The sequence below is a fragment of the Phoca vitulina genome, unplaced genomic scaffold (genome assembly GCF_004348235.1).
Source record: "Phoca vitulina isolate PV1807 unplaced genomic scaffold, GSC_HSeal_1.0 scaffold45, whole genome shotgun sequence".
Lineage (NCBI taxonomy): Eukaryota > Metazoa > Chordata > Mammalia > Carnivora > Phocidae > Phoca > Phoca vitulina.
This window is the reverse complement of record NW_022589748.1, coordinates 8,044,770-8,067,298: the sequence shown is the minus strand read 5'-3', so window position 1 is coordinate 8,067,298 and position 22,529 is coordinate 8,044,770. Positions and strand designations below refer to the sequence as shown.

Here is a 22,529-nt window from a genome sequence, read left to right as displayed (position 1 = left end):
TATTTATTTATTTATTTGACAGAGAGAGACACAGCGAAGAGAGGGAACACAAGCAGGGGGAGTGGGGGAGGGAGAAGCAGGCTTCCTGCAGAGCAGAGAGCCGGATGCGGGGCTCGATCCCAGGATCCTGGGATCATGACCTGAGCCGATGGCAGGTCGACTGAGCCACCCAGGCGCCCTTATTTTCCTATTCTTTTAGACCTCACGTAACCTTCTGATTCTTCTTTTCCATTAACCCCGTATCTTAATAGTTGGTATTTTCTGTTAGTTCTGCCTCTTCTCTTGTAGCAATTCTCCTTTCCTGTCCTCTGCTTTGGCCTGCAGTTCTTCACGCTTTACCCAAACACGACAGATAATGAGAATCGCTACAGGACCTTGAAAAATTACAGTTTCTTATTCCTAGTGGGATTTGAAAATCTGCATTTTAAGCATCCCAAGTGACTTGATGTGCAGGCCCCATTTGGGACTCATCATCCCAGAAAGCCGCCCTCTCTCTCCTTTGCCCGGTGCTTACTTTACCATTGCTAATCCATCCCTGTCTGGCCTCAGGAAGGCAAGACTCACTACCCTGCTTCTGTTGGCATTTATGCAGATGCGCCCACCACTTTTTCTGAGTCTTTGGTTACCTCCTCAGAGCCTAGATTGTCCTTTCTTTCCATTTCTTTGACTTGTAGAAATTCTATGTGACCTTCAAGGCTCAGCGTCATTATTACTTTAATTTTGAAGCCTTTTCCAGTGGCAAACAGCTGTCCCTGTCTCCCTTCTTAAGTTTTATATCTATAGACACACATTCTTTCTTCTCTTTTATCTTAGCTTCTCTTCTCCTCAACTGGATTCCTTATTCCTGTCTGAATTCCACACAGACTCTAGCACAGCACATTTAATGGTATTTGAAAGTGTTTCTTAAAAGAATGAATGGGTGGAAACTCAACAGAGCTGTATCGCGGTAAGATGTACATACACATTTTCTTGACTGCTCAGATGTTTAAAACTCCCTCTTCCCCCATTTTATGCTGGAGAAGTTAAATCAGTACTTTTTTTGGTGATTTGGCGATTAACACTGACATTATTTAGGCAATGTGAAGTCGGCATTTGGTTTCTGATCTGCCTTGGATTATTTATAAATAATAAAGCTAGGTGGACTATTTATAAAGCTGGCAAGCTGGGTGCTTCGTGGTTCCTAAAATCTCTTTGTCTCTGGACTTCACCCTTAGCTCTATCACCTTTCCCTGTTGCTGAGATAGGAGGTACGTGGCCTACGAGTCAGAATGCGCTTAGATGGAAAGCAGACAGCAGGAACTGGTATTATCAGACACATCTGAGATCGTTACCTGGGCTGTATTCCGAGTCAGCTGTGGCAGATGAGAAGTGGGCATTAGTAGAATGGCTTAATAGCTTCTTTTATTCTTCTTTTGGCCAAAATTTTCCACAAAATGCATTCTTATCTTGAAGTTACTAGCCTTTACATGTCCGCTTCAATTCTAAGTACTTTGGGTTGACTCATTGAGAGTAATTAGTAACTTAAAGTTCTGCAGTATTTTCTAACCTGTGAGCTTTTTACCTATAACATCATTATTGTGTCCATGTAACTCTGGTTGGAAAAGTTTCCTTGGGCTGTTTAAACTATCTGCTGGCAGATGGGGTGCCTGGGTGGCTCAGTTGTGGTTAAGCCTCCATGACTCTTGATCTTGGCTCAGGTCATGATCTCATGGGTCGTGAGTTCCAGCCCCGTGTTGGGCTCTGTGCTGGATGTGGAGCCTCCTTTAAAAAAAATGTTAAACTGTCTGCTGGATCAGCGCAACCGCATTCTAACCACTTTGTAGCAATTAGAGTTCATGTTTCTTATTGTATTGTTTACATTGCCATTTAAGAAAGAAGATCTGTGGCAGGAAGCTGCTCTTAAAAGTTTTCTTAAATTAATTGTAGCTGTGTTATTTCCTTCTGAGTATCTAATATTATTTGTATAGTAGATACTATCAAGAAAGGTCTCTTTTACTGCTGTTTAACACTCAAAAATAAAACACTTATGTTCTAACTATACTTACTAGCTAGCGTCAAACTGTAATCTGGTATCATTGAGTTTTTAAATAAAAACTTTTAAATAAGAGTGACTTTTAAGATATTTTCATTAGAACATCTATACATCTATACTATTATCTTTTGTACTTGCTTAGGCTCTTAGTACTTGAGTACTTTTTGTTACTTGTTTTAGGCTTAGCAAGGAAAGGCATTAGAAGAGAAAGAATTTCTTGAACTTCATAAACAGAGAAATTTGATTTGTCCCAAGATTTTCAGCCTGTTTATGAGCTAATGCAACCCAAAGTAGTAGAAGGTAGGAGGATATTTTGTTTTTTGTTTTTTGTTTTTTTTTTGTTGTTGTTTTTTTTACCCTTGGCAAGCATAGTGTTTATACTTCCAGATCTTTATCCTTTGTCAGAATGGTCCGTTTCAAATATGAGGAGAGAAATATATTAGTACTTGAGTATGTGGAGCTAAAAAGCAATTCCATCAAGATAACACAGCAAAAAATGTGTTAGCTTCAGTTTCCGTCCACGATAGCTACTTGTCAAACAGTCCTTTTTTGAAAAAAGAGAAATCCATCTTGTACAAGACAACACTGCCTACCTTTGTGTCTACCTTTGGCAGTAGACTTTTATCAGCAGTGTGACCAGATGTGTTTCTGCTGCCAGCTTGAAGATCCAATAGGATAAGCAATAATAGCGATATGCTTGAAACCTCATATTTGAAAAGAAAAAAAAAGCTCTCTGCATTACACTTTCTTGGATAACAAAAGTGAACATTAGCACTCTTTCTGCAGATGTGAGTGTGCTCTGACCTGATGTTATTGGAGTTATTATTGTTTCATTGTTAAGAAGGGCTTATTGTATGTTGAGATAGCTTTATATCTAATATTTAGATAAAGCAATATATCCATGTGGCCCACAATTTGCAGATTAAAAAAGCAAACATTTAATATTTGACTTCCTTATCTCTGATCGTAAAAACATTACGTGTTCATTGTGGAAATTACTTGGGGGAAATAAAGAGAAATATAAAGAAGCAAGGAAAGAAGTTTCCTATAAATCCAGGACCTTGAGACAACTACTGCTAACATTTAAAGTACTTCTATTTAATCCTTTGGGGAGAGTGCTTTTTTACATATATCATTCAATTTTATAGGTTGCTTTTTGTTGTTGAACTCAGGTCATAGCGTGTTTCCATGCTACTGATATTTCTGTGTGGCCTTCATGTTAAGGACAGCTTAGTCTTTCATCTCAGTATAGAAAGTATTTATATATTGGTTTCTGCACCTAGTTCCTGGCACAGAACTCCTAGAACATTTGTAATTTTCTTTTTTTTTTTTTTTAAAGATTTTATTTATTTATTTGAGAGAGAGAGAATGAGAGACAGAGAGCATGAGAGGGAGGAGGGTCAGAGGGAGAAGCAGACTCCCTGCCGAGCAGGGAGCCCGACGCGGGACTCGATCCCAAGACTCCAGGATCATGACCCGAGCCGAAGGCAGTCGCTCAACCAACTGAGCCACCAATTTTCTAAGTGGTCAGAACACAAGGAGCATCTCTTGTTTTAGTATTTTGTTTTTGACCCCATACTTAACATAGGGCTCCTAAAACCCTTGTAGATTCCTGAGTGATAAGACCACGAGGACCATTGTTGTTCTAATGAGGGGACTCTGGGTGGACTCCTAGGTGGCTCCTAGATTGGGGCTGGTCACCAGAAAGACCAAGCTGATTAGAAGGTTGGAATTTTCTGCAAATTCTCCCCCCTCTCTAGAGAGGAGAGAGGGGCTGGAAATGGAGTAAATAATTGATCATACGTATGTGAGGAAGCCTCCATAAAAATCCCAGTAGGAGGTTTGGGGAGCTTCCTGGTTGGTGAACAGTTTACACCAGGAGTGTAACACACCCCAGCTCCATGGGGACAGAAGTCCCTGGGCTGGCTCCCAGATCTTACCCTATATATCCCTTCACCTGGTTGTTTATCTGTATCCATTAATAAACTGATAAATGTGAGTGTTTCCCTGAGGTCTGTAAGCTGCTCTAGCAAATTAACCGAATCTGAAGGGGAAGGTCATGGGACCCTCTGATTTATATGGCCCATCGGTCAGAAGCCTAGGTGACAAGCTAGATTTGTCATTGGCGTGTAAAGTGTGCTGTAGTGACAGAAAAGAGTTAAATTGTAGAACACCCAGCTGGTATCGCAGAGAATTGCTTGGTGGGGAAAACCCCTCACACGTTTGGTGACCAGAAGTGTTCTGTGCGCATTATCAGTAAGGGAGACCCACAGGAGAGGACACTGGGTTTTCCCCTGGTCACTCAGCTTCCTGATCCTTGGCCAGGAGGGGGATCCAGCAAGAGTGTGTCGTGTTCTGGCACACTTGTTTAATTGTGGGGGCCCGACAGTAAGTCAGGTTCCTGTCTTTTTTTTTAAAATAAAGATTTATTTATTTATTTTTTAGAGCAAGAACACCCGAGTGGGGGGAGGGGCAGGGGGAGAAGGAGAGGGAGAGAGAATCTCAAGCAGACTTTCTGGAGCCCCGTGCAGGGCTCAGTCTCATGACCCTGAAATCATGACCTGAGCTGAAATCAAGAGTCGGCTGCTTGACCGACGGAGCCCCCCAGGCACCCCCGGGTTCCTGCCTTTATCACACTTGAGAGGGAGCCTTGGGGCCTCTGCTGCTCGAGTTGCGACACACACGTTTTGTCATTTTTAAACATTTCTAATGTCAGGGACAGCCAGAGATGGCATGTCATATTTAATTGGTAGCATTGTTATTTTCATAAAGGAGAGAGAGAAAATAATTGTGTCTTACAATCTAGAGTATCTTAGATGCAATGAAATAGCATACTTCCCTCCTTTTTAGGATGAGCGAGTCTCCCCTCCATCGTTCTGACTCGTTCCCCTGCTTATTGACCTGTTTGACTTCCACCTACCATCACTGATGCCAAAGTCTACTCTTGAGCCTTAGTCCATCTGATTGTGGTCTGGATCTGTTTTTTTTTTTAAGATTTTATTTATTTATTTGACAGAGAGAGACACAGCGAGAGCAGGAACACAAGCAGGGGGAGTGGGAGAGGGAGAAGCAGGCTTCCCGTGGAGCAGGGAGCCCAATGTGGGGCTTGACCCCAGGACCCTGGGATCATGACCTGAGCCGAAGACAGATGCTTAACGACTGAGCCACCCAGGTGCCCCTGGATCTGTTTTTATTACCATCTTTTCTTAGGTTTTATCTTGCAAGAGCAAGATACCTTCTTCTAACCTGTGAGCCCTCTCCATGGGCACGGGCCTCCCGGGGTGTTGATTCCATCCAGCCTGGGTTTAATGCCACTTTACCCTCCTCCACTTGACTAAAAGGATGTCCTGGTTTTAGCCACTTTTGAAATCAGACCAAGACTGCTGTGCTTGATCTCTCCAGTAGTGTTATCCAAAGCCAGTGTCTACAAACTGACGAGTTCCCTCCAATGCCAGGAAGTCAGGTTTTCTCCAGATCTGACTTCTGCGTACACTTGTTTTAGGGAAAGATGAACGTGTTGCATCTTAGGTTCATGTTGAGGCATCAGGTAATCATCAGGTCAGGCAGGTAATGGCTTAGGCGGCTTGGGGACTCAGCAGTGTTAGAGTGTGAACACGTAGATGTGACTGTCATCTCTGTAGCAGCAGGTCGCTGTTGAAGGCAACAAAGGGGGTGGAACTGTCCAAGAAGTAGAGGTCTAGGGAGGGCCAAAGAAGGAGCCTTAGGGAAAACAAATTTTGAAGCTTTCGAAATGAGGAGCATAGAGAGAGTGAGTCTGGGAAAAATTTGATAAAGGTGTTGGTGCAATTCCATGCAAGTGTGGTATGTTATATACAATTCAAAGAAACAGTTAGGTTCCAGAAAGATAAAAGGGGAAGGTTAAGGTGTGAGGAAAAAGAAACTTGGTTTATCAGTTGGTCTCTAACGACTATGTCAAAAGGAAGTAGACTACAGTGTTTTGTGTAGAAGCCGCCGTGTAGTGGGTTGAATGGGAAGAATGAAATGGAGAGAGTGAACAATAGATACTAATGTAATGTATATTAAACTTTTGAACCAAGAGCAACAGTATTATTTAATGAAGGAATTAAAGGTATTCCCTTTTATCAGATAATTGTCTAAGCATATCTGCTAAAAACCAATTTGAAAATAAATATTACTGTAATGAAGAAAATAAGAAGACTCATATGCCACCAGAATTCAAAGATAAAAAACACTATTGCTCCATCTTCCAGATCTATATATCCAGAAAATATTGTGTATCTTCTAGAGTTTTAACTCATGTGTGTATGTATATGTATGTGTATTTTACTTACAAAATGAAATCATACCATACATATTTTTACAACTGTACTTTTTATTTATAATACCACAATTAAAATATTTATTGAAAATATCAACTTCTGTCACCATAGATTAATTTTGCCTATTTTATAATATAACAATTTAATTTTGCCTTTGGCAGCTTTCCCTGACTCCCTCCTTCCTCTTCCCTTGTTTATATCCCACAGTGCCTATATCCAGAACCTGAAAGGTCCATGTCTTTTTGCCCACCATGGTATTCCCAGCTTCCATCACGGTGTGACACACAATTGCCTCATGATCAGAATGAATTAATCCACTCCCCTCTTGATGTGTATTTAGTAGTTCCCCAATGATTTGTCTTGGTGTGATAGTTACGAGCTTGGGATTCCGAAACAAGACTAAGTTTGAATCATATCTCCTACCACTTCTTGGCTATGTAGTATCGGACATGGGGCTCAGTTTTCTCATTTGTAAAATGGGGTTAATAACAGTGCCTACCTCATAAGGTCTAGTTAGAAACATCTAAAAACATCATGGAGTGCTTGTGTTTAAATTTTAAAATATAATGCCCTCTATCACCGATCTTATATATGGGATTGATTTTGGACATTTTAAAAGATACAGTGAGTAAGATGGTAAATACCAACATAACCAATATCTAGTTTAAGAAATAAAATATTATAAATTCAGTTGTAGTCCCTGTGAACCTCTTTTCTATTATATTTCCTTTCCTCTCTTTCAGAGGTAATCAGTATCTATTTTGTGTTTATCATTCCATGCTATTTTTATATTTCTATATTTACAACTCCATAAACAGCTGTTTTCCATATAATAAAACTGTATATAATAGTATCATCCTATAAATATCATTTTGCAACTTGTCCTTTTTTTTTGACCATTTAAAAAAAATAAAATTGACTATTTTAACTATTTTTACATGGACAGTTCAGTAGCATTAAATCCATTCACATTGTTGTGTAACCATCACCACCATCCATCTCCAGAACTGTCTTCCCAAACAAACTATATACCCATTAAACAGGAATTCCCATTCCCCCCTTCCCTGCAGTTTTTGTTGGTTGGTTTAATACTGTATTTGTGAGGTTTGCTTAAGTTGCTACCTTTTGCTTTTGAGATACTATAACTGCTACGTAGCAATCCATCCTATCAGTATCCCACAGTGTATCAGTCGTTCTCCTGGGGGTGGGCATTTCGGTTTTTCTGAAGTTTTCAACTCTCAGTGAACATTAATGAAAGTGTCTCTTGTGTACCTGGGCAGTAGTTTCTTTACGGCCCGTAGCTAGCAGTGAAAGTTGCTGGACTATAGGGATATACACATCTTCAGCTAGATTTCTTTTTTTTTTTTCAAAGTACTCAGGACACTGGCTGTGCTTCAGAGGCTAGTGTAGGAGACTTTCCATTTTCTGTCCTCACAAGCAGGTGATACTGTCGGCTTTTTAAAATTTTCCAAGCTGATGGATGTGACTTGGTGTCCGTTTGTGGTTTTATTTTGCATTCCTCTCATGAGGGGGGTGAGCATCTTCTCATGTTTTGGTCCATTTCCTTAATCCCCTTTATATACCTTGCTTATTTTTCCACTGGTTGTTTATATTATTTCTTTCAGTAATGGGTCTTTCCCTAACATTGGTAGGGTTTGTTTTCTCACTTCCTTCCAGACTCCATTCAGATAGCACCTTATCAGAGAGTTCTTTGCTGACCATCCTACGGAATGGAGTTCCCCTCCTCGGCAGCATTCTGGTCCCTCTTCCCTGCCGATTTTTCACATAGCGCAGGTCACTGCCTGACTTGTGTGTTTATCATCCATCTCTTCCCCAATTCGAACATGAGCTCGCGGGAGCAGGGACATTGTCTCGTTCCCTGCTGGATCCTCAGTGGCTCCAATCGTACTTTGCCTGTAGTATGCATTTAATAAATATTTGTAGAATGAATATAAGAACACATGTATGCTGGTATTCAGGTTCCCAGAAATGATGACCCCCCCCCCACCTTGGGCTATGTAGAGTAAACAAATGCTAAAGGATAATAAAAAGACCCTATTTATCCGACTTTGTGAGCCCGAGCAGGGTGAGTGCATCCAGTTTGTCAGAGAACCTAGGGAAAAGGACAGATTTCTGCTGGTCCAGAAAAACTCAAGTTGACAAAGATACAGGTACCATGCTTAATTCTGCCTGTCCCCACTCAGCACCTACAACAACTGGGTAACAACTCCTCTGAACCAGTGGAGTGGAGACACAAATGTTCTGTGTCCATGTTTCTTTTTCAGTTGAGATATACTTACATACCCTGAAATTCTCCCTTCCAAAGTGTGCAAGTCAGTGATTTTTACTACATTCACCATGCTGGGCAACCATCACTACTATGTCATTTCTGAACATTTTCATCACCCCAGCCTTTTATTTATAATGTTAAAACTTTCTTTTTTTTTTTTTGAAAGCCTTTATGGTTTGCGCTTAGGTCTTCGAATCCCTGTCTCTCTCTGTAGAGTGTGTGCTGCCTTCCAGGGCTGCTGCTCCTAGGGGTCTGCCCAGCAAACCCACACACGCTCCGTCTGGCCCTCGCCCAGCAGTTCCCGTGGTGTTCGCCCCCGTCCTCCAGGTCTGCACCACCCCAGCCTCGCTGGCGAGACTGGAGGCTAGGTTCAGAATTGAACTACATATAAGGCAGACATTGGATCTTGCAGAGAGCATTATTACTACAAGTTTTTATGTTTAATAATAAAGTTCCAGTAGCTAACATTTATTAAATGATGGCTTACTAAATTCTAGAACTGCTAATCCTTTATGCGCATCATTTTGCTTTATCTTTGCACATTTCTTATGAGGTAGATATTGAGAAAACGGAGGCTTCCGAAGTTGTTTGGCTTCCTGGTGTTCTTTCATTATCTTTTAGCATGTGTTTGTGGAGGTCGTCATTGCTGAGAACCTGAATACCAGCTACGGAGGCCGTCAGACTGGTATTTGGACTCCAGTTTGGTTGCAGAGGACTTCATTTTGTCAGCTCTTACTCTATATCCAGAAGATAGAAGTTAGTTCTGCTACCTAAGGTTACCATTTTTCCCTCTCTTGTTTATTCTATGAACCAGGACAATAAGATGCATTTCTATATTATATAATGTGATGAGGTGGAAATTTTCATGGGTTAGCAAAAGTTTATGAGAACATTGTAATTATGGAATTCTGTAATGATCTCTTGCCAAGATATTAGTTCTGGGGGAAGATTTCCTCTGATCTGAATAATGAATTAAATGATAAATTGCCTGTTGTTTCACATGGGAAGGAAATATTTTTGGATTTAATCATCATCATCATGTCTAATTCAAAGTGCTAGCTGATGGGCTAGGAAGACTGTGACAGTAGTCTGTACTTTGAGGAAGTGTAGGTCCATGTACTATGCATCAGTACATTATGAGCTCAGCATGAAAAGGTAGACACAATTGACTGTTGAAACTAACATATTTTACGGAGTGGAAAAATTACAAGTTTTCCTGTTTTCTTAGAGGTGTTTTTGGTTGAGAATTGGTTGGTTCAAGTGACCCCCTTTCCTCCACCGCTTTTAGAAAGAAATGTGCTGAAACTAAAGAGACACTAATCAAATCCTCAGAATTCCTCCTGCCTTGCAATTCACCCCTTTATTGTTATTTGCTTCTAAGACTAAGACTTTTTCTTCATCCCTTGCTAAGTGCAGAATTACAGAATATTCTGAACTGTACTTTTTTAAGCATATATTTGATAGCCATACCTCACAGAAAATGGTAAAATGCTCTTTGCTGTTTCTCTTGGGTGAAATGCTAAACCGGCATTAAAGGAACTCAGCTTGGTAGGGGTGGAATAATGCAACATCACGTCACCAGTTTAAACAAAGCCTCTGGGAGGCATTGCTCATTGCTCGGTGACTTGGTCTGCAGAGCTGAACATTGCAGCTCCCCCATTGGATAGATTTGTATGTCTAGAGGTGGGCACTGAGACCCAGGCTTAAAAAGAGAAATCCTCTGAGGTGGCCTGTGGGAGGAATTCGTGAAGCCCCCCTGCATGAGGCCTCCTGCCAGGAGGGTCTGCACCTTCATCACCGTGGTGTTTAGTAAGTGCTTCCCTAAAGAGGCGTCACAGCCGCAAAACGACCTGATCTTAGCAGCACGGAGAGTCCCACGCTCCCACCTCAGGTCCCTCTTCTTGATTTCAGGGCACTGAGAAATACGTTTAGACCGAGAAACCTGGGAGATGGCTGCTCATCCAGAACCAGCCACGTGTTCTTGCTAAATAGTTGAAGTGGCTTTTGAGAAAGCCTCTAGGCAGCTACCTCACTGGGGCTCTGGGCTTGCTTTGCCGACAGTACACCTCACAGACAAGAGCAGGGGCTTCCATCCCAGCCGCGCTGGCCTCTGTACTGACACCCTCTTCTGGGGAGCCTCGGCTTTCACGGGGCTTGATTCCTAGAACGTGTGTAGCCACTTCTACTAAACACAAGAGGGTGATAAAGTCCTGTGTGACCTTCTAGGCCAGGACATCGCCATTTACTTGTCAGTACCCTTCTGTAATTATTCTGTGGGCGTCTACTTTGGGCTGCCTTAGACCAGCTGTGGCTCCCGGCTTTGTATGAACCCTAGGAAATGTAGTGTTTAGCCAAGGCCTATCTGTATGGTGTCAAGCAGGAAGTGTGGGGTACTGAATTGCTGGCCCTCCTGGCCAATCAAGAACATGCAGTGATTTCTGAAAATCTATGGGGACTACTGGAGGATCATCCTGTATTCATCCACACTGAACACTTTGGTAGACCGTCTAAAGAAAGGTCTAGTCTCTAGCCACTAAATATCAGTTGAAAGTGATCAAGAAAATTTGACAAAGATAGGGTCAGCTGCTTGTAGACAGTTGTCCTTGGCCAGAATCAAAAGCCACGAGAGTAGGTACATGGGGACCCTAGTCATCTTGCGCTGGCAGAGTGCTCTTCAGGCGGTTCCGTGCTGCGGCACGCGCTCAAGGTGGAGAAGGGCGGAGGAGGCTCTAAGTTGGATCCTTGGTTGCTTTGGTTACAGTGAACTTCGTTGCTGTTAAGATTCAACCCTGATTCTCAGCACTCGTATCCTAACAAGACGATGGGCTAGGTGCCTGCGTGGCCTCAGGCTTTTGACAGAGCTTGTGCTCCGGAGCCACACTCCCTGTGTTTTTAAAGCCTGGCTCCACCGCTGAGAACTTCGTGATCTTAGGCAGCATCCATGTGCTTCCATTCCTTTTCTGTAAAATGGGGATAACAGGGCACCCGACCTCATCACGTTATTGTGAGGAGTAGACGAGTTATTATGGAAAGTATTACTGGAAAGGCCTATAAAACAGAGTTAAGACTTAATAAGTAAACGATAACATACTTATAACTCTTCCAAAAAGGCTTAATGGAAATTTATAATCTATATTTCATTTTGAGGATTTTATATGCCCCAGATTTTAAAAATATATATTCTTTTAAATAAAAATTACTCTGTGAAAACACAGACTTAAATTTATATCTATTTTGGATATGCACATTTTAAAGCATTCCAAGTTTACCTGGTCTCTCTGCTTTGAATGTTTAGACCAGAAATGACCTTTTTTTTTTTTTTTTTTAAATAAAGAAAAAACTGTAACTCTTTAGAGGCAGGAGAAATTCAGTACAGGAGGGAAATTCTGAAAAGAGTTTTGATACAAACATCTTCAGCACATAATCTTCTCTCTTGCTTTACTTTATGTATGTTATCTGTGGATCCTTTTTTGTCTTGAGTTTTAAAATGCAATAAATATCTAACACTTGAAGCAAGTATATTTAGACACATGTATACACATATATATTTATAAACATGTATGTGCATGTGTTTTTTGTGGTATCTCCATGTTTATTTATATATATATGATGTATATGTATATATACACACACACACACGTATGTGTACGTATATATGTATTTTGCAGTATCTCCAAATAAAAAATTTAAGTCTCAAACATGAGAAATTGTAAAGATCACCATATGAAAAGTATGTTCTGTTTCTCTCTTAAGGATTATCATTATATTCCTTCATGACCTGTTAATGTAAGAAGGAAAAAATCCCTTGTCTTTTGCCTTTAGAACTTAGAAAATACTAGTCAAGCCTCTCATTTCTTTCCTTGAATTTTTCTCAGTTATATGATGGTGTGTTTTGGGATGGGGATAGTTTTGAAAAAAAGATTTCTAAATCAAAGTTTAAAGTTAATAAAGCGAATAAAGTTAGGAAAGTTTAAAAGACCAAACTATTTTAAACTTAATGAAAATGCTACTACCAATCATTAAGTAAAAGAGTAATAAACCCAATAGAGAAATAAGCCAAAGATACAAACCCTTAATGGAAAATGAAATACAAATGGCCCATAAATATAGATAAAAATGTCAGTGAGGGAACAAAGGCTCTTACACATCTCTGGTGAGAATATAAATTGGTACAACCTCATCTTTGAAGGACGCTTTTATGCTATCTATTAAAATAAAAAATGCATGTGCCCTTTGAGTGAGTGGTTCATATCTGGTAATTTACCCTGAGACATAGTTACATCCGCATGAAGTAAAATATATGTAAGATTATTCATTGTGACATTATTTATAATAGCAAAAGATTGGAAGCAAACTAAATATCCATCAGCAGAGAACCAGTTAAATAAAATATTGTCCAGCCTTCTGTGTACAGAGTGTGACTTCTCTTTGACCCGAGTGTCTGAAGGTGGAGGGAGGTCTCTGGCTGTTTTCCTCTTTGTACCTTTTCAGAGTGTTCTTACTTTTAAAAAGGATAACCATCAGAAGCTGCCCCAAGAAAGTAATTTTTCTAGGGAAAAGAATCATAAATACTGTTTTGTATGCCTTTTCTTTTTAGTGTTAACAGTCATTACTGAAGCTTGACTAAAGAGAGAAGGTGTTGTAGAAGCTAAAACGCTCCTAGCAGATTGTAAACCAGGTAATAGTGGGTTATAGAAATTAGGACATGTTAATTGTCTCACGTACAAATATTTTCATCTTAAGCACTTTTTCAACATTACATATATTTGTTTTTCTTAAATATTCTACCCAACACATAAAATAATTCCCAAGACTTACACTCGTGACTGGTCATCTTAAACATTTTATTTGATTACCATTTCGTACAGCGTTTACTGAGAAACAGACTTTTCTTTCAGATTCCATCTCCAGTTTTTGTTGTTGTTGCTTTTTGGGTTTTTACCCTTTTGAGGCTTTTGGGCAGTGATTGTTTCTGCAGTTAGTGTTTAGTCAGAGTATTTGATGGAACCCCATGGGGGTCTTTCCAGTCTTCAGAAAGTGAGCGTAGGGGAGGTACTTGATTCCACCATGGCACATACCAGCTCTGTTACCTTGGCTGAATGACTGAACCTTGGCTTCCACACCAGTTAAGTGGGGTTAAGAGGAGTTCCTTACGTGCCGGGCTGCATTTAGGGATTAAGTGACATAACACATGTAAAACGCTTAGTACAGTGGTTGGTGTGTGGGCTTCATAACGTTAATGCTATTCTTGATGAAATTAGTTCAGACTTAAATAGTGATCATCTGCCTCTTAGAATAATTTTTGGTTACAAATGATTGTCAGCATTTTAGAGGCTTTGTTTTTACTGTACTCATTTCAGCCAACTCTGACTTTGAGTTTATTTATTTGTTTCCAGTCTTGTGCTAGGCCCAGGGATATAACTGGCTATGGTCGGGTGCCCTAGAGGAATTGCAGTCTTCTGGGGACAAACAGACAATTTCACCAGGAGGTGACGAGTGCTGGGAGGATGCACAGGGACTGCAAGAGCATAAGGAGTCCCTGGGATCAGAAGCTTCCGGAAGGAGGTGACAGGAACTGAGCCTGAGACTTAACCATCAGTTGTTACTTAAGGCATAATCTGTAAAGGCCACAGGTTGATACAGTGTTAAAAGTAGGCTTCCCTTCAGCCCTGGTCTCCCGGCTGCCCAGTGCTCCTTGAGAGCCCCCACCGATTCCTAAGGTGCATTCCCAGTGGGAAAGAAGAGCAGAGCTCAGAGATACAAAAAGCTTGTGTGGCTTGTTAGCAGGTTCAGTTCTGCAGGTATCCAAGAGCAATGGGGTGGGTGGGGTGAGGAGTGGAATGACAAGAGATAAAAGTAGTATTAGGAGGTTCTTCAGCTGTGGTAAAAAAAAAACACACAAAAAAACACACATACACACAAAAAACCAACGAAAAACAGATCTATGCTAACTCAAAGAATGCAAAATGGTCTTAGGGATCTCACCGTCCACACGTTACAGTGCCTAGCACACCCACAGTTTTAAAAAATTTGTTAAAATCTGTGGTTCTAAAAACACTCCCGGTCATTTGAAGGTGAAAAAGCATTTTTTAATGTATACTCCAATTAGATACTTTTTTGACTTAAAAATTATGTTGAACAAAAACATTCATAATAGTTGTGTAACTGTGGGGTTGTTGGGTGATATTTTAACAAGTTTTCCAGTTTTCATTAAAAATAAAATCTATGACAACATTAGAGAAGAACAATTTATATTTTATCTTTAAAGTTTGCTGTAATTTTATATAGATCATTACTGTGGCAGTGGATAATTTATTCAGTAGAAATTTCTAGATGGTCTAAATAACCAAATACACAGAGTAATATCCATTTTGGGCAGAGGATTCTCAGGGCCGAAGCTGTTTTCCATTTGAGAAAGTGTCTTTTACATGAAGCCTGATGTATATTACGGTCAGCCCTGAGTAGATTGTGGCTTGAATGATGGTGAATAGTAGTGACACACCGCAGCTCAGAAAATGATAAATGGTTTTAAAGATCTAGCTATCCACAAGTTAATAGAATTTTATCTACCCTTTGACCTCCGACTCATATATCATCAGATTATCTGAGGGATATAGGAGGAGACACCTCTTCCAAATATAGGAACACCCTACACACTGTCTCCCTTATAGGGTGTGGGTTTTGCACTACAATGCCTTTTTGTTTTTAATATCCAGACTTCATAGAGCACAGGAGCCTTTCACTACAATGTTTTTAATTGATATTTACAAGGGCAGAACTTATATATTTTTTTCAAAACATAGTACAGCATTTGAAACAAAATGATAATGCAAGGAAAGTCCTGAATGACATTCCAGATACAGTTGGTAGGTCATCAGAGTCAGGTGTAGATGATCCGAAAAGCTCAGTAAGTGGCTGCTGAGGGGGCTTGGCTCCTCCATGCTGCCGACACTGCGGGAGGCCACTTTACTGCGCACGGTTGCTGTTAACCTTGTTTGTTTTCAGTTAAGTCGGGAAGTAGTGCTTAACATATTACAGACTGATACAATAGTTATTATATTTATGGGCATTTTACCCTGTTTTAGTTTCATTTTAAGAAAGTCTTTGGAGGTTTTAAGTTGATGTGTAACATTTTAATTTTTCTTACTGAAAACAATGGGAAATATACTTCATTTAGCATTTTTTAATGTATGATGTTAGGCTCCAGGAACAGATTACTGCTGTTAGCTGGAAGATGCCTGTGTTACTATTGTTTCGTGATTTTTAATTAACCAATGATATGATTAAGAAAATTTTCTTTTAAAGATTTCATTTATTTATTTGAGAGAGACGGGGAGAGGTAGCAGGAGAGAAAGAGGGACAAGCAGACTCCCCACCGAGAATGGAACTGCATACAGGGCTCGATTCCAGGACCCTGGAATCATGACCTGAGCTGAAGGCAGACGCTTAACTACTGAGCCACCCAGGTGCCCCATGATATGATGGTTCTTGAAGTGTATTGGGTATGTGTTTCCTATGGCCACTTTTTTTTTTTTAAGGTTTTACTTAAATTTTAGTTAACATACAGTGTAATATTAGTTTCAGGTGTACAGTAATTTAGCGATTCAACACTTGCATATGACACCCAGTGCTCATCAGGACAAGTGCCCTCCTTAATCCCCATCACCTATTTAACTCATCCCCCCACCCATCTCCCCTCTGGTAACCATTAGTTTGTTCTCTTTAGTTAAGAGTCTGTTACTTGGTTTTCTTCTCTCTTTTTGTCCCTTTGTTCGTTTGTTTCGTTTCTTAAATTCCACATAAAAGTGAGATCATATGTTACTTGTCTTCTCTGACATATTTCACTTAGCATAATACTCTAGCTCCATCCACGTCCTTGTAAATGCCAAGATTTCATTCCTTTTTTTTTTTTTAAAGATTTTATTTATTAGAGATGCCTGGGGGGCTCAGTTAAGCATCTGCCTTCAGCTCAGGTCATGATCCCAGTGTCCTGGGATCAAGTCCCACATCGGGCTCCTTGCTCAGCGGGGAGCATGCTTCTCCCTCTGCCTGCTGCTCTCCCTGCTCATGGTCTCTCTCTCTCAGACAAATAAATAAATAAAATCTTTTAAAAAAAATGCTTGCTAGAGCGCCAATCATCATATTGGCATTCCAACCTTCATTTTGAGCAGGCAGTATGAGGATGGATACAAGAAGGGCACATCTTCTTTTCAAGATGATTTGTATAACTCCTCCGTTTACATCTTGTTGGCCAAAACTTGGTCCCTTAGCACATCCTGCTGAGGGCGGTTGGCAAATATCATCTTTTAGGTGAGTGTACTGTTGTCCTTAAATAGTTTAGGCATTCTGCTTGATAAGGAAGAAGGGGAGAATGGGTATTAACAAGTGACTAGCAATCTACATCACTGAAGTATGAAATACAAATGTTAGGCAAGTGACAGCAAAGTAACCTTATTAAGAAGAAAAAAATATTCAAGATTAAAAGAAGTCCATTAATTTGGAGGAAAAGTCCCCAAATATTTACATATGGAAAATTATTGATGCCCATTACCAAAGTAATCTCAGTGGTTTGGTGGAGGTGGAAGGCAGATTGTATAATGTTTGTAAGAAGGACAGAGAACAAATGGCATCTTGGGAGAAGGGAGACAAAGCTTTGGGATTTGTTTGGGGTGGGGTGTGTTATTTGTTGCTTAGTTTGAAGTGGAGGAGGCCTGAACATGAACATGGAGGTAGAGGGGAAGATGTAGACATACTTGATCTTTATGTATCTCAAATAGAGGTATGTTTTATTTCTAATTTCTAGACTAATGGTTTCATCGGTGCCTTAGGATTCTTGCATTATTGTGATGTATGTGTTAAGACAAATAATATTCTTTATAGTCATTCAGCACAGTGTATTTAGTATTTTTTTTTTTTTTTTTAAATTAGTGATAGTCCTGGACACCAGGTTGGAACTAAGGTCACTTAATGATGCTTATTTGAGAGGTAGAATTATTTGTCCTACTGTGCGTAAATCATGGATTTTCACCGGCCAAATGGTTCAGGGGAGACACAGCAAGGGCACCCAGACATAAGAAAAAATGACCATCACTTTCGATTTGTTTTTACTGGTATTTACTTTGAATTTTCAGACAGTATTAAGGTAACATTTGCTTGTGGTTTGGGGTTAGAAATGGTTGAGATCCACTGCCACAAATGGGTGTCACGAAGTCATGAGCCCTCCATCACTAAGTGTAGATTTCATCCTCTCTAATTTCTTTCAAGTGGAATAATTCAAAGCTGTTAATCTCAAGGCTCGTTTTTAAAAAATTTAGCTTAGGTATTGCCATTTTGGAGATTAGAGTTGAATCTTTTTATGAGAATCATTGTGTTTGATTTATGAAAAGAGTTAGGAGGAAAGGGAAATTAAAAGAATGGTCAGAAGCTAATTTCTTCTGCTTATTGAAACCAGAAAGAAAGAAGTACTTTCTCAAATTGACATTTGAAGACCTTATTATTAGTGCATTTGGGAAATGAAGATAGTGGAGACTCTGAGTTCGGTTTGATTTATGGCAATGGGAAGATAACCTGCTCCTCTGACGTGGCCCGTGAAGCCAGTACGTGTGGCAGAAACTCATCTGCCATCTTCATAGGAGTAACAAAAATGATGCCATTAGTTCCTTCCTAGTCTGAGATACTGGATTGAAATAAATACCATTTATATTCAGTCATTTGCACCTTCACTTCATCCAGCCTCACAGTGGGGGAAAAAAGGTGTTTTGCCTGTAACAAGTTAGAAATGTTCAAAACCACGTAGACAGAATTTGAGCAACCCTTAAAGTTTATTAGCTTTATCTCCACCAGTGTTAAGAGTCTTTCTGACGAGATAGCTTCTAGCTTTGGAGCCTGGCGTCACATCTCAAGGTATATTGACCGACCTGGTGCAGTGCCTTCAGAAAACCTCTATTTTACATTAGCATAAAGAGCACTTCTGTTTTTTCATGTTCCTGGCTCAGGATGGAAAATTATCCTCTTTTGACTTTATGTACTTTGAAAATATCTGGTAGACACTGAAGACACTGGAGAATCCCTCAGTTGTAGGTGCATTTTTGTATGTGTAACCCATCACAGTGAAAGTGCCTCTCTGTCTTTCCCAGGGGAAAGGCAGTGATGATTTCGAGATTCCTGCTTGCTAGTGTCTGGGGATGTTGGCATGTAGGGGCTGAGGACAGGATGGAGTAGAGGAGTACATGGACCACCTCCTGCCCATCTAAAAATAGATGGTTCCACTTAGTAGAGTTGCATTTTGACTACATTGGGTTCTTTACTGAAAGTAAAGATTATATTCTAAAAAGTCCATGTAGTAAGAAAAGTCACATTTGAAGAATTTAGCACTAACAGCAAGATTTAGATTGAAGTAGGAGATTGTAGTGAATCAGTGAAAGCCCTGATAAATACTATGGTCATAGAGAATATTATATTAATACCATTAATACCATTTTATAAATCTTTAATTAGTAATGGGTACTGTTAATTTATGCTTCTCTGTTCTTGCTTACAGTAATATTTTCAGACTCCCCTACAGTAACCACATGATAATTGCAAATTTGCAAATTTGTTTTGTTCTGTGTTTATGCATAGTAAATAACTCCTTTGCTTTTTTCTTCCTCTTTGACCCATGGCTAAATTGTTGACTTTCGGGTTTCACTGTGGTTCAAGAAACCCAGAGAATAGGGTGCTTGAAATTAAAAGCCTAGGGATAAATTTTATTTAATTCATTTAGTTTATCGTATTTTAAAATGTTCTCCTTAACACAGTTAGCTACCTATGCTTAACTTTATCCCAGATATCACCAGAATTTATCGAAGTAAAAATTTCCTGTTTCCTGATAGGTTCCAAAGTGTATTTTAAGGCCTGGATTTATTTTGTCCTTTTAACTCTTATTCCTGACTATAATCCAAAAACCTCCACTGCTCTACCTTTTATTTTCTGTCCTTTTTTCTCTTACTAATGCCTAGGTCTCTCTTTTTTGTGACCTCTCCCTTAGTGGTGATTCAAAAATTCCTGTACATTCTCATTGAAGTGTTCACAGTTAAGGAAAATATAAATCTACAGGTGGTAGAATTTTATGAACAAGGAACTGGTGATCGAGGAGGGATTACTGTGTCTAGAGGCAGCATCTGAAAGCAGTTATTCTCCAGCAGACAGAGTAGAGACTGGTATAGAGGGTGGGAAACTACAGCCCTTGGCCCAAATCTGACTTGCCCCTGCTTTTGTAATAAAGTTTTACTGGAACACAGCTAGGCTGCTTGTTTACCTACTTTGGTAGGTTATAATGGCAGAACAGAGTAGTTGCCACAGAGACCATTTAGTTCCCAAAGCCTAAAACAGAACGAGCTTGTGACCCCTGAATTGGACTCAGGTCCAATCGGGTGCTGGGGCCTTGCTGGCTGGCTGCCACGACCACAGTTGCTGCCCTTGGTCCTCCTGAACTTGGCTTTGTTCACTTGACCACCATTTGCTTCCTGAAACTCTCTCCTCCCTTGGTGTCTTAGAACATTTCACTCTTCTCATTTTCTTTCTTTTTTTTTTTTTTTTTTTTAAAGATTTTTTTTTATTTGAGAGAGAGAGAGAGCACAAGAGGGGGGAGTGGGAGAGGGAGAAGCAGACTCCCTGCCGAGCAGGGAGCCCGATGCGGGACTCGATCCTGGGACTCCAGGATCATGACCCGAGCCGAAGGCAGTCGCTTAACCAACTGAGCCACCCAGGCGCCCTCTTCTCATTTTCTTTCTGTTCCTTGCCACCTTCTCCCCCCTTTAGGCCTCTCTTCACCCCCTGTCATTGGAGGTGTTTCCCAAGCTTCAGTCCTCAGGCTTGCTTTGTCTCTTGTGATCTTGCTCGAGCACATCTTTCTGTGCTCCCTGCACCCCAGCCCCAACCCCGTTCCCACTCCTGAGTTCTGTTTCCTGTTCTCTAACTAAATGTGCCTCCCAGACATACTCACCTGTTGCTCTCTGCTGGTTCCTGGGAATCTGAATGCCCGAAACCCACCTCGTCTGTGTTCTCAAGCCTGCTTTCCTCCTTGTCTACCCTCTTCCTATTAGTATGGCTGTTTTGCAATCACTCTTCACCAGGAAGAAGTCATTTTTACTCTTAATTCACACTTACCATACTTGAGATTAGCGTCTTATATTTCTTGGACTTTCCCCATAACTACCAAAGCAATACATGCAGAGTATATGTCCTTTTAGTTTTATGTTTATTATACACATATGTACCACATTTTTTTAGGTATCATACTGTATGTATTGTTTTATAGTTTGTGTTTTTAAGACAAAGAATTACTTTGTCAAATTTACTCTCATAAAAGATACAAAAGTATAAAAACTAAATAAAACCTCCCTGTTTTAGCCCCACTCCTTTCACGCCTTAAAGCTCATTTCTCAGAGGGAATTTCTGTTTACTTTAGAAGCGCCCAGCTGGCTCATTTGGTAGAGCCTGCAACTCTTGATCTCAGGGTCATGAGTTTGAGCCCCACACTGGGTGTGGAGCCTACTTAAAAAAATTTTTTTTTCATTCACATATTTAGTGCATGTGAACTATACTTGAATTTTAAAAATACAGATTGGACCTTGCTTTACATATTGCCTATAGGTTGCTTTTTTTATCAATATATTTTGTACCTCTGTATTTGAATACAAATACAGCTGCACCCATATGGCTATGTTATTTAACCATTTCCTGATTGATGGTTATTTCTATTTGTTTGTTATTTTAACCAGTTGAGTATGTTTTTATTTTTTAATGAACTTGTACTTTAGAACAGTTTCAGAGCTATAGAAAAATTACAAAGACGATATGGAGAGTTCCCATGCACACCCCTATTATTATTTCTCTATTTTTAACATGTTACATTTGTATGGTACACTTGTCATAATTCATGAACTAATACTGATGCATCAAATTCATATTTTATTCCAGTTTCCCTTTTCTGTTCCAGGGTCCCACATTACATTTAGTAGTCTTGTCCCCATAGGCTTCTCTTGGCTGGTCTTTTTTCAGACTTTCTTTGTTTTAGTTGCCTTGACAGTTTTTAGGACACTGGCCAGGTATTTTGTAGAATGTCCCTTGATTGGGATATGTCTCACGTTTTTCTTGTGTTTTGACTGCAGTTACATGTTTTTGGGAAGAAGATCACAGAGCCAAAATTTATATACATTAAGATTCTTTCTGGGGGTTCTTGAGTGGCTCGGTTGGTTGAGCATTCAGGTCTTAATCTCAGGGTCATGAGTTCAAGCCCCATGTTGGGCTCCACGCTGGGTGTGGAGCCTACTTGAAAAAAAAAAGATTCTCTCTTTGGGCTGTAAAGTTCTGTGGTTTTGATTAATGCACAGTGTCATGGATCCACTGGCTTTTTTCACTTATGTTTGTTTATACATTTAAGGTTCCTCCATGTCTTTCCATAGCTTGATAACTCATTTCTTTTTATCATCAATACTTCATTATATGGATATACCACAGATTATCTGCTCCTCTATTGAAGGACATCTTGGTTGTTTCCAGTTTTTGGTGATATGAATAAAGATGCTATAAACATTTGCATGCAGGTTTCAGTTAGTTGAGTAAATAAATATCTAGGAGCTCCATTGCTGGATTGATGATAAGTCTACGTTTAATGCTCTGATGAACTGCTTGAGCTGTCTTCCAAAGTGGCTGTAACATTTTGTATTTCCCCTAGCAGTGGAGAGTTCCTATTGCAGCTCATTCTCATCAGCATTTGGTCTTGTTAGTTGTTTGGTTTTGGAACTTCTAGTAGCCACATAGTTATATCTGGTTGTTTTAATTTGCGGTTCTCTAATGGTATTGTGTTGAGCATCTTTCAGTATGCCTTTTTGCCATCTGTATATCTTTTTTCTTGAGTTGTTTG

At 39.9% G+C, this 22,529-nt stretch overlaps 1 protein-coding gene across 5 annotated transcripts in view; it reads left to right on the top strand.

The window, feature by feature from the left end:
* The window catches only part of LOC116648629 (S-adenosyl-L-methionine-dependent tRNA 4-demethylwyosine synthase TYW1), a 201,313-nt gene that overhangs the window by 122,612 nt on the left and 56,172 nt on the right, over window positions 1-22,529 (top strand). The window contains exon 14 of one of the 5 annotated variants that reach the window (XM_032430714.1): window positions 9,245-10,192. The exons of the other annotated variants lie outside the window; for them this stretch is intronic. Within the exon in view, the coding sequence (XP_032286605.1) occupies window positions 9,245-9,397 (153 nt within the window). The 3' untranslated portion in view covers window positions 9,398-10,192. Of the gene's footprint in view, window positions 1-9,244; window positions 10,193-22,529 lie in introns of those variants that run through there. 5 annotated transcript variants of the gene reach the window in all.